The following is a 14,498-nucleotide window of genomic DNA, read 5'->3' on the forward strand; positions in this document are numbered from 1 at the left end:
CTCAGTAGGCAGTTAATTTACCACTGCGCCAACCACGTCGTCATCGTCATATTATTTTGTAAAATTTTTTGATGTTATTGCTGAAATATTTCTTACACCAATTTCAATTTCTTTTATTCATTATATAAAAAAAAAACCCACTGAAATACAGTAAAATGAAAAGTTCTCATTTAATTTCATTAATGTTGTGCAATAAAAGCTCTCTGCTATTTAAAAGTGAAGTCCCATTTCCCCTAGTGGGGTAAGGGGCATTATACATCTGTTTCACTGATCGATTTTCTTTAGGGACAAATAGGTGATCAGTCTTCTGTGTCCTGCCAGACCGAGACATTTTTTTAAAGCTATTGCATAGCTTCTATCGCGGGCCTTGAGCGCGGGGACTGAATCCAGAAATTGTGTAACGAAAAACCTCACGCTCCCCACTCCGACGGGCACGGAGGTGTGGCTTGAAGGCATAGCATGCAATAGCTTTACCGCGGCAGTCCCCGAGTGCCACGCGTCTTTTTTCGTCTCCACCGGGAATCGAACCCAGGACATCTCAGTGCTTCGCTCACGCGTCAACCACTGTACCAAGGAGGCGGTCCTCTGCTATTTAGCAAATTATTCAAGGTTTTACTCACCTATCTCTTCACTTGCCATCCGACTGGGATCTGGTTCCAACTTCGTTTTTGTTTTGAGCCTGAAAAATATATTTCAATTAGACGAGCTGTTAATTGGTAACTTAGCTCTTTACTAATTATTATTATTATGTTAATTACATTTTGCTAATGTTACGGGTATTGCTTTTAATTGAATGATTTAATTGACTCCGTAATAAGGGGAAAAAGATGACCAGAAAATTTTCTGGTTCTATCTAGAAAAAGTTAACAAATTGTGGTTAATGTGTGTGTCCTTTTCTGTATGACTAGGTACATATGTATTTATTTATGTCTAAAGAAGATTAATAATTCCCTTTTTAAGCAATTAAGAAAAATAAGATAGATATATCTACTAATATTGAAATGTACGTCAAGGAACACAAAAGGACCTTTAAATAGAGAGACGGGAATAGAACTCATAAACCTTTTTGTAAAAGACATATTTTATTGAAGACGTGACACGATACAGCTAAGGTAATTCATGCATACACTAGGTGGAAGAAGTTGTTAACATTAAAGATAGTTCCCATGTGTTTAATTTGCATTAATATAAAAATATGAGTATAATATTTCAAAACAGTCAAACTAAAAAAAAGCGTGTGTGCCGAGCACACAAGTCAGCAGTGAAACTGCTTTGACAAGATTCAAAGATGCCAAAATCATTTCTTTACTACATGACGTGACGGTATTGGCATGACGCGACCTTGAAATATTACTCTCAACGTGCCTAAAGAAGTTGCACTTCAAAAAAAAATGGTACCACTAAAAGTACCTAATACTATCTTATTAATCGAAGAAGGCTTTTATAATTGGCTGTAGTCTGTACGGCTATATGGGCATCATTCTAGAATTTACTACTAGATTAGAATATAGCATCAATAGCAAAAGTCACAAACATGGGAAAAATATTGCATCCAAAAGCGGACGAAGCAGCATGGATTAGCTAGTGTTACCAGTCTTTACATCATACAGATACATGAGTGTACAGGCCATAATGTACGCTTGCTTGCCTTCATTCAAATGGTCGAACGTAATACAATACTAGTACAAAATTATTCAAACACATACACAAAAGATGGGTACATACAAAAAGATACCCACACACAAATTCTGCCATTTATCTATGTCTGAAAACGGACATTAACATGATGAGGGTAAAATAATGCCTTTCCCACTAATGTTGTAATTCCGAAAGTTTGTATTGATGTGAGTTTGAAATTATTTGCGGGTAGTTAATAGGTTGTTAAAATGTTAGTATGTGATAAATGTATATTAAACAAATAGTTTTTTTATTAATTTTTTTTAAATAAATAAATAAAAAACACTTTATTGTACAATGCACAGATATAAAATACAATAACATACAAAATGAATCTTCACCGTACAAATTGGCGGCCTTATCGCTTTGAAGCGATTTCTTCCAGATTAAATATATATATAAATATTAAATATATTGAATGCTTCAAAACTAAACATTGGATTGGCAAAGATGCCGTTAATTAATCAGTTTATTTGTAGCTATAATAATCGCATTTTACAAACAGTTGCGGCGTTGTAGAATAATCTGAGAATTTCACTTTTCCCAAATGTTTGTCAGGAGCAGTTTGTAAGTCGATGGCGGATGGACGTTTCCATTTGTGTGTAGATCTAAACTAGAACCTACCTAATCTAACTAAAAGAGAATACTCGGCATAATATATCCATACTAATATTATACATGCGAAAGTAACTCTGTCTGTCTGTTACTCAATCACGCTTTAACTACTGAACCAATTTGCATGAAATTTGTTATAGAGATATTTTGATACCCGAGAAAGGACATAGGATAGGTTTTATCAAGGAAATCCTACGGGAACGGGAACTATGCAGGTTTTTCTTTGACTGCGCGGGCGATGCCGCGGGTGGAAAGCTAGTACGTATATAATTCCAAGGCATGATATTATAGCTTAACTAGCTGTTCCCCGCGGTTTCACCCGCATTGCTCCCCTCCTGTTGGTCTTAGCGTGATAATATATTATAGCCTATAGCCTTCCTCGATAAATGGGCTATCTAACACCGAAATAATTTTTCAAATCGGACCAGAAGTTCCCGAGATTAGTGCGTTCAAACAAACAAACTCTTCAGCTTTATAATATTAGTATAGATTATTACACAAAACATACAATAGGAAGTGTGCACGTGCGCCAAGAATCTCGCAGAATAATATAATTTCCTACACTTAGGTAAAGATAATGCAATATCTTGGGGCGATGTCGCGATCTCTTTATTAACTTCGTGATAAGACTACATTTCTAGGAAATGCTTATTTTCGATATTACAATAATAATTGTACGTGGGAAACGGCAAATATTGTAATTAATATATTTTATGGAAATTTATTTTATAGTTAGAAAATACTTGTGTCACTTTGTTTGTAAAGAAACGCATCGATGACCGATTTTCATTAAATTTTTATTTGCTTATTCGGTAACATAGAAAATTGATTGTCAGCTAGTTTCATTTCATTATTTCCCAAATTTTTAAACGAATTTTGGCCACGGCATCCAATATAACAGATTTTAGTAAATAATATCTATTATTTCATCACAACACAAACACCCAGTTATATTGAGACTTGATACAGGCTGAGTAGGCTGCCTAGGGCGTCACATTATTTGGGCGGCAAATCGAATCGATTTAATTTATCGTGTAGGAATAATGAATAATAATATAAAACTTTCCACCGACGGCTTCACCCGCGTTACCTAAAACTTTATATATTACTAGCGGTCCGCCCCGGCTTCGCCCGTGGTACATATGAAAAATAGATGTTGGCCGATTCTCAGACTTACCCGATATGCACAGAAAATTTCATGAGAATCGGTCCACCCGTTTCGGAGGAGTATGCAGACTAACATTGTGACACGAGAATTTTATATATACCTAAGATATATACTAAAACCTTTCTAGACAACTACGCGGTCTATTGATAAAAATTGCTGCAGAAGTTTTTCATTCTGAATTGTAGACTTTTTTTTATAATATGTGAAACATGATTCGTCCCTTTTCTCTTACACACATATCATTTTTATAATCTTACTAGCTTTCCGCCCGCGGCTTCGCCCGCATTTTCGGAGAAAGCCCCGCATAGTTCCCTTTCCCGTGGGATTTCCGGGATAAAACCTACCCTATCTCTCAAGTTGGATCGAACTGCACATGGTGTGCGAATTTTATTATAATCGGTTAAGTGGTTTAGGAGTCCATTGAGGACAAACATTGTGACACGAGATTTATATATATTAAGATTGCCATTTACACTCAGACCATAAATTCCATTTTATGATTATTAAACCAATCAGCTCTGGTGTCGAAAATATTGGAAAAAGATTTTTATCTTCCATAATATTATTATGTAGGTAGCTCCTTATTTCTTGTGCTTTATGCAATGATGAAAATTAAGTATTAACTTATCTTCTATACTGATATTATAAAGCTCAAGAGTTTGTTAATTTGTTTGAACGCGCTAATCTCAAGAACTGCGGGTCCTATTAAAAAAATTCGTTCGGTGTTGGATAGCCCATTTATCGAAGAAGGCTATAGAGTATAGGCTATATATCATCACGCTAAGACCAACAGCAGCGGAGCCACGCGGGTGAAACCGCGGAGCGCAGCTATTGTATAATATAGATACCTTTTCAATAACATCACGTTTAAACAATCAAATAAAATGTGCGACTTTTTTCAAAGTTTTATCAAAAATTGCGTGTTGCACGAACATTGGAATGTTGTGAAATGCATGCATTGTAAAACGGGAAATTATTCGTGAAATTAATGTCATAGAATTAAATTTATTATAGCAAAGCCACTCATGCCGTAATGTAAATTAGGCTTAACACACAAAGCTATAGATACTTATTGGTGAAAGCGTTTAAAAACGTTAAAAATTAAATATAGAGAGAAAAACAATTTCTCTTTGAATTGTAAATAATTAAAATCTTCTATCAAGCGTATTATTTAACGCATTGACATATAAATGCGGTTTGCGGAAGCGAGCGAAAAGCTAGCGAAGCGAATACTGCGCGGTATTCATTATGTTTGATCTTTGTTGAAGTTATAACGGTGAATTTACATCAAACGAGCGATTGCTCATTCTAATACCACTATGTCAAATTATTTTAGTGTAAACAGGCAGCAGTCTTTCGTTGTTCTTAGTGCGTTCTATGAACAACACTGAATACGAGTTTTCGTTTACCTACACTTAAAGATCACGAAAGAATGCTCTTGCTCTATCTCTAGTTCTATGTTCGTTTGATGTAAATACACCGTTATGTACATTGTATAAACACGAAAACATTATGAGACAGCATTACCGCTGTTTACCCTTTAATATAATCTTGTTTTTGCGGTTTATGTTCTAAATATTAAAGACAGTGAGGAACAAGGACGATACATTTATTTTTACACAGTAAATGGAGGAAAATAAAAGCTTCCAAGTGTATCCACATAAAAGTTGTGTGGTTGCGCCTTTTCGTTAAAACACGTAAGTTCAGCAATGTTTTGCATAACAACCCCTAATTAATAAAATTGCTATTATTTTGAAGTTACAGTTTCTATCAAAAACATTTTGTCAAGCAAATTACTTACTCTACTAAAAGTCTCGTTATGTAATTAAGAAAAACAAAACGTATTTTTAACCCACTTCATTTTGAGGAAAACATTAGACTTCAAACATTTGTTAATATTACGGTTTACCAAAAGTTGTTTTTAGAAAACACAGGCCTTGTAAAACGGGTCTATAATAATATATTCATGGTCCTAAAATCTAAGGCTAAAATATAAACTGTATTTTAACAGGTAATATACACGAAGCGGTTGTTTTGAAAACTGCCCGGCTCTTAGCATAAATTACGGACACCGAGATAGCAATGTCAGGGTAGGAAAATTGTTGGTAAAATGTTTAAATTTACTGTAAAACTGAGCATAAATTGTCGTTATTATTTAGTATCACAGACTTAATTAGTAATTAAGCTCAAACTGAAACATTAATTAGTACAATAAGACGTCTTTAAGAGCTTTTGAATCGTCATAGTTCATAGAAACTATTAATTATCACCGTAAGGCAAGCAGTTTCTATAGTAAAGAGCCGTCAAGAAATTGTGTGATTTCTCTTTCTCGAGAATAAGAAACTCTATTAATGTTATTTAAAATATTTTTAAAAAGTTTAGGTTAAATTAAATGAATTAATTTGGCTTCAAAATGCGAAAAAAATACAAATAGGGTAATTTGTTTATACATTATTATTACTTCAATAATAAAGATGAATCTAATGATACCTTTTGAGCTGATTTCCATGAAACCGTTTACGCTTCAGATCTTCTCAAAGAAATAAAATTTAATGTTAATTGAGCATAATAAAAAGTTACAAAAGTAAGATATTTTGCTCCCTAAAAGACAGTTTGTTTGTACCTTGATAAAGCAGAAAGATACAATAATGTTTATGTACCTATTTTGTTTTTATATCTAATAACCGTTATAAGACAATAAAATCGTGAGGAGAACGGCCTGTTCATTGTACAATAAGCGAGGAGACCAGTCTGTTCATGATACAATGATCAAAAGTTAGCGACATGTGACATCTGCGTGGTCGATTATGGCCTGAACCATAGTCTTTACAGTCGGAAAATATATGGAATGATGATGATGAAATAAACATGAAGAACACTTCCTCTGGTGCAATCGGGTAAAAAAACAAATTAGATTTTCACATAGTAAATCACAATGAAAATCTCTGATGTTATGAATTTAAAAGGTAAAATAAGTACACAAGCTCATATGATAGGGAAATATTAAAAACTAATCGAAACGAAATTGCCTAATTTGAATAATCTCCGTAAGGATTAAACTCTTCGTGAGCTTGATATCAAGAAAACCTTTTTCTGAAACGTACGCCTTAAAGCTAACATTAACATGATTAATTTTACCTTATGAATATGTATGTAATTTTCTTGTTTCTCGTTTGTGCTATGAATTCAATTATAATATGTAAAGTACTAAAATATATTTGCTTTAACTCATTTGTTATTAAGTTTAAAACAAGAATATGCATAATGCGGCTCGGAGGACCAATGTAAATTGGATGGGGTAGATCATAAAGATGACATTGAAATAATTGTTTACTGTTAATATATTTAGTTCCTTTGTAATAGCTTTAAGTTGTGAAGGCAAATAAATGGACTTTTTATTTTATTTTATTTATAATTAAACTAATTAATTGGATAAGATGAGATTGAGTACCACCCGGTGTGGACTACGAATGTGTAAAATATTCAATTTGGAAAACCCCTCAATATAATAAATGGTGCGACATCAGCGGATCCGCAATGTCTTCATCATAATAATATTGATATATTATTATATATACAAACTAGAGGTCCGCCCCGGCTTCGCCCGTGGTACATATTACATATTTCGCAATAAAAGGTAGCCTATGTCCTTTCTCGGGTATCATAATATTATATAATATCTTCATACCAAATTTCATGCAAATTGGTTCAGTAGTTTAGGCGTGATTGAGTAACAGACAGAGTTAATTTCGCATTTATAATATTAGTATATATACAAATTGTACGGTTACTAAGGTCCTACATAAAATTTAGGTTTTACTTGGCACATTCTATTTAACATTTAAAAAATAACAAACAACAGAACTTCACTTTTGCGCACGTATACTTTTTAGCATCGTTTTATGATCTAGCAGAAACGATCTTGTTTTTGAAAGAAAGAAAGAAAGAAAGAAAGAAAAAACGTTTATTTAATGACATATAGCCTCACACGTACATAATGAAAAACAATTTATACAATACTTATATGCTACAATACTACTACAATACTTAAAAATACACATTGATCTGTGACGTAAAAAAAAACGTCACAGCACCGATTTTCAGTGAGCCCCGAGACCGAGAGCAATTATTCGTCATAATATAATTTTTAATTGAAGAAAAGAAAATAAATACAATATTAATAGTATAATGTAAAATTTTTCAGGAGCGAAACATTTTACATGCATAAAAGGACAGGAAATTGAACGGCGGTTGTGGTTGAAGTAAATAAATATTTAATATGGAAATTAAGTGCTATTATTACACACTTGCATTGGTAATTAAAGTCTATTAGGCTAAGATCCCACCGCAGGATTAGTGCTTTCAGTTTTTTTGTTAAAGCCAAACTTTTATGGATATTTATAATTAGAAGAATATATTATATCGACTAGGGTGCCAGTCAAAATTTGGCCGCAAGCATTTTTAATAAAAAAAAATATGCGATTTTTCGGGAAACATTTCGTTCACTATTTATTTATAGGTAATTGACGGAAAAGAATAGCTTTAATTAGATATTATATTATGATTCATAAATGTGCGTTATGAACGTATAAATGGATCGAAATCATCAACCTGTTTGCACCAGGCTGCGAAGATGTTGCCGCCAGGTGAAAAACGGCAACGGTGATTTTTTGAATCTTTATACGATTTGCCATGATGTAGACTACATTTTATAATAAAATGTAGTCTACATCAATTAAATTAATTTTAATATAAATAATAATAAAATTTTGTCTGGCAACCCAGTCGATATATATTCTCGTAATAATTATAAATATACGTATACATAACATTTTGGTTTTAGCAAAAAAACAATGAACACACTAATCCTGCAGTGGGATCTTATACTATATACTTTGAACTACCTATGTTATGTTATGTAACAAAAAAAAAAACACTAGTCTTCATGTTTTCGCTATGACAATCAATCTGATTATGTGACGTTTATACAGGGTGTCCCACTGTTGGTATACTAAGCTCAATGGAGGTTATAGTTTTGCATACGCTGAGTACGTAAAAAATACTTATAAAATTCCAGACGCATTTTTTTTTCAAATAGATTAATTCTTAAAACTCTACGTGTACACCCATAACAAGCAACCCGCCCAACTTTGCCACCAGCACGTGAGCTATCGTTTAAGATAATGTTTTCATAGACAAAATGCTCACATTAGAGAAGCGGTATATAACGGCTGCATGAAGCTAGAGAAGAAAACATGGATTTTCAGGAAAAATTTAGCAAAAAATTTTTCACGTAATTTTGTTGTTTCAGTATTTTTTACGTGATCAGTGTAAGTATGCAAAACTACAAGGCCCTTCGCGCTTAGTATACCAATAGTGGGACACCCTGTATATAAACACATCGTATATTTATGATATAGCTCGAGACCGAAGTTTCCCAAGACCTCGCTAGTCACCTCATTACGAATACCTTTTAGTAAATATAATGACAAAATGCACTTAGCGAACGCTGAGGGTGGCCCTGGCTCGTAATGAAGTGTGCTATAGTTATGTGACTCATATTTTAACCCTGGTTTGTTGTAGTAAATAGTGGAAATCAAATTAATGGCGAATTTGAAATCTTCTTGGGCAAGATTTTTGAATTGTTGATCGTTTGTTTTTAGTTTGTTTTAGAAGTGAAACTTTTTTAGGCGCGTTGAGAGTAAAATTTACTCAAAAACTTACTCCTCCGAAAATGATATGGACGTTGATAGAGACATTAGGAGACCTAACAGTTTGTCAACGTTTACAAAGAAAATAAAATTGTGTGACATTATCTTGGTAGATAAATACAAATAAAAAAAGTTGAAAGGTGTCAAGGGGACACCCGAAGTTCCATCCGGGTGTCAGAGAACCATGCGCACGCCACACAGCTTACACTAGCTTACTATAGCAAAAAGTGTCGTTACAACTTTTCGTGAGAATTTTCTCCCTCTGGCCCCCTTTCACAACGCGCAATAAGGAACTTCGTTTAAAAAAAAATATGAAAAAAAAAAAATTGGTTGTCTGTAAAGTCTGTTTACTGACGATAGTTGAACGTGACAACGTCCGATTGTGCTTCTTTGTCGCTCGTTCCGCGCTCTCGCTTGCGCTTCAAGCCTATGGAACGCCTCAGAGCGAGGTAACGCCGCATGAGTCATGTTTTTTCGTGCGTGCAACCGGCTCTATCGAATTATAAGACGTTGTCACGTCAAAAAGTGTCGTTACAACTTTTCGTGAGAATTTTTTCCGTCTAGCCCCCTTTTCACAACGCGCGAAAAGGAACTTAGTTCCAAAAAAAATTTGAAATAAAAAAGTTTATTTCTTACCTGAGCACATTGTGGTGTGCAAGCGCGCTGAGCGTGTGTGCGGGCGCGGGCGGGAGCGCGGGGCGCTGCGGCCGGCCCGCGCCCTGGAGCACACGGATCCCCATGCGCACTGTGTTGCGACGGGATATCTTCTCGTCTGCGCGTTCCGCTGCAGAACATGAAGTTTTTGTCACAATTTGAACTGCACGTTAGAAATTAATTGTCCAATCACCAAGATAACTATCTTGGTCTATTAAAAATTTATAATTTAAGCACCGAATTTTGCATTCGTAGAGCACCACTAATTTTTACACGGTCGTAAGAGACGCCATGGACAGAGACCGGTGGAGGCAAATCATCTGCTCCAGATGCAACCCTGATGCTGACCACGATCCTCGGACATGAGGGACCGACAAGAGGGAGAGTATATTTAAGATATGGAGCGGGGAAGTCATTAGAAAAAAGAAGCTTAACATATAGTTTATGTAAAGCTTCTATTTATTATGGGGCTTTGTTAAATCCTGACAACTTTACTTATTCATTCTCAACTACTTTACATATAGAACTTATCAAAGCTTATATTGACCCCCCAAGTCACAAAAATAAAATTGCTACCTCTAAAAAATGTAAATTTAATGTAATATTTCAATGGATTAATCACATTTATTTCATCTATACTATAATATTATAAAGCTGAAGAGTTTGTTTGTTTGTTTGAACGCGCTAATCTCAGGAACTACTGATCCGATTTGAAAAATTCTTTTGGTGTTAGATAGCCAATTTATCGAGGAAAGCTTTAGGCTATAATATATCATTACGCTAAGACCAACAGGAGCGAAGCCACGTGGGTGAAACCGCGTAGCGCAGCTAGTAACTAATATTTGCCATTAGAAATCGCTCACCAATATAAGCCCGTACATCATACGAGGTGCCGATGGGTGCTCCGTGGTACTGCTTGGCTGGTACCAGTTGCACACTGGGCGGTGCGAGCGGCGTTAGCTCCAGGTGGAAGGGAAACGCGTTGGCTCCTAGACGTTTTATTAGCGCATCCTGGAGGATATTTATTTCCTTGTGACAAGGGAAGTGTAGAAGATATCATTAAAGAACGAAAAGTTACTTGAGGAATATCTTAGTTACACTTTTTGTATATATACTTTTGTCATATACATAAGTGTTTTCAAATATTTTAATATTGAGTAGAATGCATATGTTAATGATATAGTTTTAGTATCCCATTTTCAGATTAATCTACTAAGTAGATACATGAATAACAATAACTATTAGATTCTAAACTTAGCCAAGTCTATGAAAATCTTAAAAATAAGCATATTAAAAGTCTAGTTGTTGTGTGTTTACCTGAAGCGGTGTGTTTGGTTCTCTCTCATGATTACAATGCGGCGGCCATATTTGAGCTAGGCTCATTATAGCTTCATTGCAAAACTTTAGTCCCATCACCTCTTCGTCCTCTCGACCATATCTGTGGAATAATTAGAGATATTATACAAACATTTATTTGTGTGTATGTTTGTCTTTACTACTAATAATTTTATAGAGGCCAAGTTTCCATAATAAATGTAAAACATAATCTTCGGATGTACTGAATACTGATCTGAACATGAAACTCTTTCACACAGAAAGACGCTTTAGGAGCTACTTGGGCGAATATTAGAAATTTCTAAAATACTAACTTTCAGTTTTGGAATATTATTAGCATAATAGAATTCAAAAAGAATTCACAATTTGTCCAAGGTAAGGTTCTTTATGTACTGAACAGCTATTTATAAAATGTCTGTTTCACTTTGAATTGAAAGCTGAAAATATCAAAGTAATTTCCATTCAGAAAAGGAAAAGATAAAAATAACAGATTTTAAGTTCTGCTAAAATAAGTATACATAATATTATGATGGTATTATGAAAATAGCTTAAAATAAAAGAACATTAATTCATAATTGCGTACCTAACTCTGATAAAATTTTGGTCCTATAGCTTTGAATATAACTCATAAAAGGTAGACACTAGATAATGTGTATATAGGTAACCCTATTACGTGAAAGGTTTCAACCTTAAAATAAAGGTACACAAAAACTTTTATGGATCGGTACATAAATAAGTAAATTCACAGTAATGATGTGATCCCTACCTACTAGGTTTCAAAACAATATACAGGTCATCTACACTGGTTATTTTTAAACTTTTTAGACTTATCAAGGTTCACACAATAATTTCATGAGTTTATCTTATTAATGTGTGTTTTATTAGTTTTTTTCTCTATTTATTACGATTTTCCTTCTGTTTGTAAAACAAGACGCGTGGATTATTCGAGCACTAATAATGACCTGTCATAAAATAGGTACTATATTTGGATATATTCATTGTTTGAACCCCCATTGTGTATTTTACTTTGAATTCGGACTTCAGAGAACACGTTGGTACAAAATATCAAGTTTCCGATTTACTACGGGTTGCTTACTGTTATAGACTACAGGCCCATGTTGAAAAAATTATGGGTCATTTGACCCACCACCTGACCTATCTAGAATTATATAAGAGCATAAAATAATAAGATTCAGCACTATGACGTCACTCGTAAGCTGTCCACCTGAGTGCAGGTGAGAATTCGAAAGTTCAGGTAGAGATTTTCTCCCCTTGTCTCCATGATTTTTGTACGGCGTTGCGGAATAATGGCTTAAAAGCAGTATAGAAATAGTATGATACAGATGCCGTACAAAAATGGTGGTCCACAAAGTCGGAATTTATTTTTATTTTTCGACAGTTGCCGGGGTAAATTTGGTCATTTGATTTTGTACGGCATCTGTGTCATACTATTTCTATACTACTTTTAATCAATTATTCCGCAACGCCGTACAAAAATCATGGAGACAAGGGGAGAAAATCTCTACCTGAACCTTCGAATTCTCATCTGCACTCAGGTGGACAGCTTACAAGTGACGTCATAGTGCTGAATCTTTTTATTTTATGCTCTTATATCATTCTAGATAGGTCAGGTGGTGGGTCAAATGACCCATAATTTTTTCAACACGGGCCTGTAGTCTATTATGATGTGGGTGGAGTTAAATAGATAACCTTACTATTATGAATGCGGAAGTCTGTTTGTTTGTTTGTGACATAAGATACTTTTATGGCGGTAAAACAACTTCTGCCCATGAGAGTTTACTTTGAATTTTATTTAGTTTTATTGCATTCAACTGCATTATAAATTAGAAAATTTTGAAGAATAGCAAAAATCGAATACGAGGTGGGATTCGAACCGGCGTCTTTTTGCCATTCCGGAACAACTCCTAGCTTCTCGGCTATCCGTGATTCCGCCTGTAATATAATATGGTCAATCGAATTTACGGCTAATATTAAAATATTTATTTTAAAACGATCCGACTCTATCACACCAGAAGTGATACTATAAATGTTATTTTAAATACTATCCAAACACACATGGTGTATTTTCATAGTTACCGTAAACAAAGTATTAAATTTTAATTTCATGAGCACACATGCGCCGTCGTATCAACATTGGCTCGCTTGAAATTCACTAGGCAGCTAGTTTACTGTCCCTATAATGTACTAGTACGTATTTACTACGTATAATAAAAGAGAGGGTTATATTTTGCTATATTTAGCACATTTACGACCTTAATATAATAATAATTGTATAATCTCAACTAATGATACATAAAGGCTACACGAAAAACAATTAGAATTAGATTAAAATATCTGAGATTTGTTTGGTTGTTCCTTTTACACTACAATAAACTTTATATTGTGAAAATATATAGAAAAATTGTTTTAACACAAACATGAAATTGATAAAATTCCCTACGATTTATCGACAATATTTTAAACGATACACAAAAGAAGAATATTTGAAGGCTGTGCGTTTGACAGGCTCTTTGTAACTGGTGAATGTAAATCGAAATAACATGCAATTTAAAATGCGACATTATGCCCCAGTTTCACTACTTGATAGAGTCTCTGACAGCCTATTCAATGCTTTTTGTTATATATTTTTTACCTTATAATAAATGCGTAAGTGTAATAAATTATTTGCCTTTCTTTCACGTCGTAATGGAGCAATTTAATAATAAGATGTTTATAGCTAAAGCTTAAGATGCTGGTGGCAAATTCGGTACGGGTAAGCTGATCAGAAATATATCCAGAAGCGATACCAGCTATAATGAAATATTCAAAATCTATGTAGCATAATCTATACACATAATTGCTCTCTAAATAAATGAACGAAGCCAAAATATATTCCGAATATTTTGGCACAAAATTAATAGGAACACAGCTAGTGTGGCTAATAGCTTTCCATTGAAGTAAAGGTGAGGCAGAATTATTTATCATCGTTAACAATAATGGGATTACACAACAAAATATTAAAGCTGAAATTGTTCCGTGACTCGCGCAAGCCATTTTTTATGCCAAAAAGTTTATGAAGGAAGTAGGTGTGAAATAACGACATACGGAAATTGGAAATACGATGAAACAAGGTGGGAAAAGGCAAACATAAACGAATTATAGATAAAATCACTTGCCAGTTAGGGGAAGTGCCGCTTTTATAAATCAAATGGGACACGAAAAGGGGTTTGTTATATGCGACGAAAAATAGAACGTAATGCTTTGAATTCCGTGATACACACGTATTGGTTCAATTTAAATGTTATTTTTGCGACTAGTATTTTGTTTTGGTAATTTTA

At 34.1% G+C, this 14,498-nt stretch overlaps 1 protein-coding gene across 1 annotated transcript in view; it reads right to left on the reverse strand.

Moving 5' to 3' along the window:
• Positions 1–612: 612 nt before the first annotated feature.
• LOC149909403 (beta-arrestin-1-like) overlaps positions 613–14,498 on the reverse strand; it is a 57,285-nt gene continuing 43,399 nt past the window's right edge. The window contains exons 4-7 of the mRNA XM_090120163.1: positions 11,143–11,263; positions 10,689–10,836; positions 9,808–9,988; positions 613–679 (exon numbers count right to left, since the gene is read on the reverse strand). Of these exons, the coding sequence (XP_089976289.1) occupies positions 613–679; positions 9,808–9,988; positions 10,689–10,836; positions 11,143–11,263 (517 nt within the window). The remainder of the gene's footprint in view (positions 680–9,807; positions 9,989–10,688; positions 10,837–11,142; positions 11,264–14,498) is intronic.

This window comes from Colias eurytheme, chromosome 3, assembly GCF_061535395.1.
Source record: "Colias eurytheme isolate Ceu_HAF_F1 chromosome 3, ilColEury1 Martin Lab GWU primary, whole genome shotgun sequence".
In the NCBI taxonomy this organism is placed as follows: Eukaryota; Metazoa; Arthropoda; class Insecta; order Lepidoptera; family Pieridae; genus Colias; species Colias eurytheme.